At 40.8% G+C, this 5,263-nt stretch overlaps 1 protein-coding gene across 1 annotated transcript in view; it reads left to right on the top strand.

Annotated features, from left to right (window-relative positions):
* Positions 1-5,263, top strand: part of TTC39A (tetratricopeptide repeat domain 39A) — a 42,649-nt gene that overhangs the window by 6,621 nt on the left and 30,765 nt on the right. The window contains exons 2-4 of the mRNA XM_009318719.1: positions 2,767-2,898; positions 3,591-3,667; positions 4,166-4,233. Of these exons, the coding sequence (XP_009316994.1) occupies positions 2,767-2,898; positions 3,591-3,667; positions 4,166-4,233 (277 nt within the window). The remainder of the gene's footprint in view (positions 1-2,766; positions 2,899-3,590; positions 3,668-4,165; positions 4,234-5,263) is intronic.

The following is a 5,263-nucleotide window of genomic DNA, read 5'->3' as shown; positions in this document are numbered from 1 at the left end:
AAAAAAGATGGCGGCAAACTCTTTAGCAGGGCCTGTTGCGACAGGACAAGGGGGAATGGCTTTAAACTAAAGGGGGGTAGATTTAGACTAGATATAAGGAAGAAGTTTTTTATGCTGAGGGTGGTGAAACACTGGCACAGGTTGCCCAGAGAGGTGGTGGATGCCCCATCCCTGGAAACATTCCAGGTCAGGTTGGACGGGGCTCTGAGCAACCTCATCTAGTTGAAGATGTCCCTGCCCATGGCAGGGAGGGTTGGACCAGATGACCTTCAGAGGTCCCTTCCAACCCAAACTATTCTAGGATTCTATGATTTCCCAAAATGGCTTTTATGCTGGATTGGTTTAGAGGTTGGTTAGAGCAGCTTGTTAGGTAACCAGTGGACATGGTGAGGGCAACTAAAAATTAAGGACAGCCACAAAACACAGACTGCAGTGGGGTTTAAAGATGTACACTGCAAATTTCTTCAGTACAGCCAGCCTGCTCTGTGCCATGTGTATTGGAAAAAGTAGCCCTTCGTTGTCATTATGAGGGTTGGCGAGGGAAGAACCAAATATCTGTGTAATGCTATCTGTGCCAGCACTAAGTATTATTTTAATTCTTAAATCTCAAAAACTATATATACAAAGAAAGTTAGGATCGTATCATCACTTGGATTTTTCTTTGGTGATTTTATTGCATAATGTCATTGAGACGGGGTTACTTTAGATGTAGACAAGGTTATTTTTTGGCTCTGGAAAACACTAACCAAACATCAGGGACTCCTGAGGATACTTAAGTGTGTTTTACTCCATCGAGCAAAAGGATTAATGCATAATAATGTATGAATTGGTAGAAAACTTAAAGGGATTCAGGTCACCACAGTGAGTTATTAGGTCATTGATTGATGTAGGATTGTCTTAAGTTATCCTCAAAATTGTCTTTCAGTTCAATCCAGGTATCGAAACCTGGGGAGGCAAGTGTATTTCCAGGGGAGAAATTAAATGGATTGAGGTATCTTTAAAGTTTGCCTTTTCCTCTTAAAACAAAACCACTGAATCAGAGTGGCTGAGGTTGGAAGGGACCTCTGGAGGTCACCTGCTCAAGCAGGGCCACCTAGACACGGTTGCCCAGGACCATGTCCAGACAGCTTTTGAATATCTCCAAGGGTGCAGACTCTACAAGCTCTCTGGACAACCTGTGCCAATGCTTGGTCACCCTGATAGTAAGACAGTGTTTCCTGATGTTTAGACAGAGCCTCCTGTGTTTCAGTTTGTGCCCATTGCCTCTGGTCCTTTCACTAGGCACCAATGAAAAGAGCCTGGCTCTGTCCTCTTTGCACCCTCCCTTCAGGTATTTCTGTATGTTACAGGAACCCCCCAAGCTCTCTATTCTCCAGGCAGAACAGTCCCAGCTCTCTCAGCCTTTCCTCATAGCAGAGATGTTCCAGTCCCTTAATCATCCTCATCGCCCTTCATTCGACTTTCTCGAGTGTGTCCATGTACTGAAGAGCCCAGAACTGAACACAGTACTCCAGGTGTGGCCTCATCAGTGCTGAGCAGAGGGGAAGGATCACCTCCCTTGACCTGCTGGCAGCAACACTCCTAATGCAGCCCAAGATACCATTAGCCCTATTTGCAGCAAGGGCACGTTGCTGGCACACCCCTTTCTCCTTGACAGAAAAAGAAAATGAAGTAGCTCATTTTGAGAAACAAACACCAGAAGTACATGTGTTGAGAATAGGTGTACTGAGGGTGGAGATTTTGTTGAAAGGATATCCTTCTTTGACTGCAAGTGTTTTTGAATATTCCCTGCCACATAGAACTATCTGATCCATTCTAAAAGTATAAACAATTGAAATAGCCATTGTTGCTCTTAAGCAGCATTTGTCTTAAGTCGTGCTATTTGTTAGGGGTGGATTAGCAAGGTCTACAGAGAGTTTCTGTCACAGGAATTCATCTGAGGTTGCCCTTCAACCTATTTCCCAAGTCATCTTTATTGGACCTCTAGGCCTGAAGATATTTTGATTCATTTGCAGAGGATTATACCATACATAGGTACTGGCTGAATGCCGTAAATGTGTGCAATATATAAACCTTTCTTCCTGCCAGAGGAAAGATGCCGGCAATGGCTGCAGGTAGGAGTTAATTGTTTTCCTTGCGCTAATGCCAAAGTTTTTGGCTTTCTGCCAAAGAGGCACCATTTGAAATCCCACAGAAGAATATTTTAATTGAACAAATTGTGGTGGAAGGTTGGCAGAAAGGGAGAGCAGGAAAAAGCTGTAATGTTGGTGTAGACTGGAACGCTTCTGGTGGGGAGGTCTGTTTGAAGAAGATTCTACTTTGGACATGGTTATAGTTTTGTGTTACTTATCTCCTTGAGTCCGTCCTGAGTAACTGTCCCAAAATAGAAGAACATCTAGATTTGTGTCACATGTTGTAGTATTCATTAAATGCTCCGTTAAAAAAACCCTCATGATTCTATGGTTCCTGAATGGTTAGCCATGTGGTTAATTCCTGTGCTTTGTTATGTATGTTAAATACCTACCCTTGGCTCAGATTTGGAACATCTTAGTACAGTTATTGAAACTGGAGCTGTAGACATGACTTCCTGTACAAATCTGAATGTATTAGCATTTCTTGATTATTTTGCATATCCTTTGTGTTTGATTTCTAGTTTATTTAGACCTAGTTCCCATGAGACTGATGAGTTTCTGGAATTGTATTTGTTTTTTAAAAGTAATCATATAATCAAATCAGCTGTGCTTTGCATCTTGTGTTTTCTTGCAGAACTAAAGATAGTATGTATCATGCACTGACTTATGCCACCATATTGGAAATGCAAGCTATGATGACATTTGATCCTCAGGACATACTGAATGCAGGAAACACAATGAAGGAAGCTCAAGCCACCTGTCAAAAGTAAGCATGGAGCAATTCAGTCAATAAACAGTCCCTTCATGGGAAAGTTTTGAAAGACATACAGGTTAAAAAAGGACATGTAATTTCATAGAAATCATAGGAAAACTGAGGTTGGAAGGGACATCAGGAGGTCATCTAGTCCAGCCTCCTGCTCAAAGGAGGGTCAGTTGAGGTCAGACCACATAACTTAGGGTTTTGAGCAGTCTAGTCTTGAAAACTTCAGTTTACTGCAATATCTGATTTTTTTTTTTGTCATTTAGATTTTTGTCCTATCTGTAGCCCCAGTTCTGCAGCGTCTGGAAACTATTTACCATTTACAGACGCTGCAGAACCTTTCCATTTGGTGATGGTTATACTGTAGCTAGCTGTCTTTGAGTCAGCTGTGCTCCCACTTCTGCACGCCCATATGCACATGCACACATACACACACACAAAATAAATCAAAAAGCCCGCTTATCCCCTTCCTTCATCAAGACAGATTTCTGCATATGAAAGGTAAAAGACGGATCACAGAAGGACCATGTTGACTAAGTTCTGTATGGAATGTGCTGAAGTTTGTGTATGTGGTAATATGACAGAGGGTTGGTGAGCACTAGGGGTATGTTAGTGACTGTATGGCTGGCCGACTGAAAGATATCATTCTCTCTTGTTGATGCTTCATGTTCAGAATGACCAAACTGACTTTTCTGCAGATTTAGGAAGAAATCTACAGTAGCTGATTCTATCAACAACCTTGTGCATAGACAAAGCCTTGAACACTTTACTGAAGGTAACATTATCACTGACATGCATAATGTTTTCCTCTTTTTTTGCTGCAGTTTGAATTGTGTACAATTGTTCACCCAACGTGTTTTTTCAGATTGTGAGTTCACTGGCAAAATTACTGATTTGGCATTTGCTGGATCAGTGTTTTGGCAATTGCTGTGCCACCACATCCAAAATCACTGTTTTTGTTGATTGATGACTCAGCATTTCCAAAAATTGCTGGGTAAAGAAATACCTAGAAAGAAGTATTGAAATACCTAGAAAGGTTCTAGATCCAGGAATTCCTGAAAAGCACCAGAGAAATTCCTTCAAAGTTTCCGTAACAGTGTGTCATTTCTGTTTGGAGTTACTTCAGCAGTCTAGAACTGAAACACTACAGCAAATTTGGAAGATTTTTCTCAGTTTGAGCTTTGTGATCTTATTCCTGTATTAATGGGCTAAGTGTTTTTTAATTACTTTTTGTCTGATTGATTTGTTTTCTTACCCCTTCGTCTGACACTAGAGGAAATCCATGCAGAAATTTGCTATGCTGAATGTTTACTTCAGAGAGCAGCACTCACATTCCTCCAGGTATGGATTCCTGCATGGCTTTTGGGGGGAAAAAAAAGTACACACCATACAGGTTTCTTTTCTTAAAATTAATGAAATGGTAGAAGACCCTCGTTTGACCTAATGGTGTAGGACTCTTTCATCTGGATTAAATCTGGATTTTATCTGTACTATCTGCTGATGAGACAGTAGAATGTTTTGTTATCCCTCATGATTATCTAGAAACGCTTATCTCAATACACATAGCACTGAGTCCTCTATGATGCCCTTCTCCAGTCCTTTTTGGATGTGTGAAATGTAACCGCAGTAAGCACTGATTTTCAAATACTGTGCATTGGGATTATTAAAAAAAAAAAAAAAAGAGATGGTCATTGAAGTTGTGCTGTGCTGGAATGCAAGCGAGATTTTTGTTTTAGTCAGGCTGGTGTTTGCTTTCCCAAGACTGCTTTCTCACTTGTTTGTTCTTGAACACCTATTATGGTCTGCATAGCTATTAGGTTTCACACATGCTTTTTGCTAAACAGTGCTGCCTGTCTTTAGAAGACTCCCTTTTCTTTGAGTTTTATCTGTCTGTACTAATGAAGTTTGATTTATTTGATGGATCAACATTAGCAATACTTACCTAGGCTCCAGCTTGCAATTTAAATTGTTAATCATAGTTGAAATAACTGATTTTTCTTCTTGATTTGGCTGTACTTGCTATATGATAGTGGGCCTCTTCATCTATGCAGAGGGGATAATAAAAGTCACATTCACAAAGGGCTTCTGCTTCTTGGCTCGAAGATGCTGATAGAGAATGAAATGCAGGTGGTGATTTTATAGTGTTTGAGAGTTGCCAGATGGGCTCTGATTTACGTTGCTTATGATAGTTTATGAACCGTGTAACCTTTTTCAGCGATCTGCCATGCCCTTCTGCTATAAGCTATTGCTTCATAGCAAAACCAGTAGTCAGAGTAGCTTCTTCTGAAGGTTTTTAGAGTGCTGCTGATGGTGCCTTTATGGTAAGATGCTGGATTTTTGAATGGCCAAGGTGTAGCTACCTATTTCCATA

Source organism: Pygoscelis adeliae, unplaced genomic scaffold (genome assembly GCF_000699105.1).
Source record: "Pygoscelis adeliae isolate BGI_AS28 unplaced genomic scaffold, ASM69910v1 Scaffold82, whole genome shotgun sequence".
Taxonomy (NCBI): domain Eukaryota; kingdom Metazoa; phylum Chordata; class Aves; order Sphenisciformes; family Spheniscidae; genus Pygoscelis; species Pygoscelis adeliae.
Note: the sequence above shows the minus strand (reverse complement) of the source record. Positions and strands in the feature narration are given on the sequence as shown.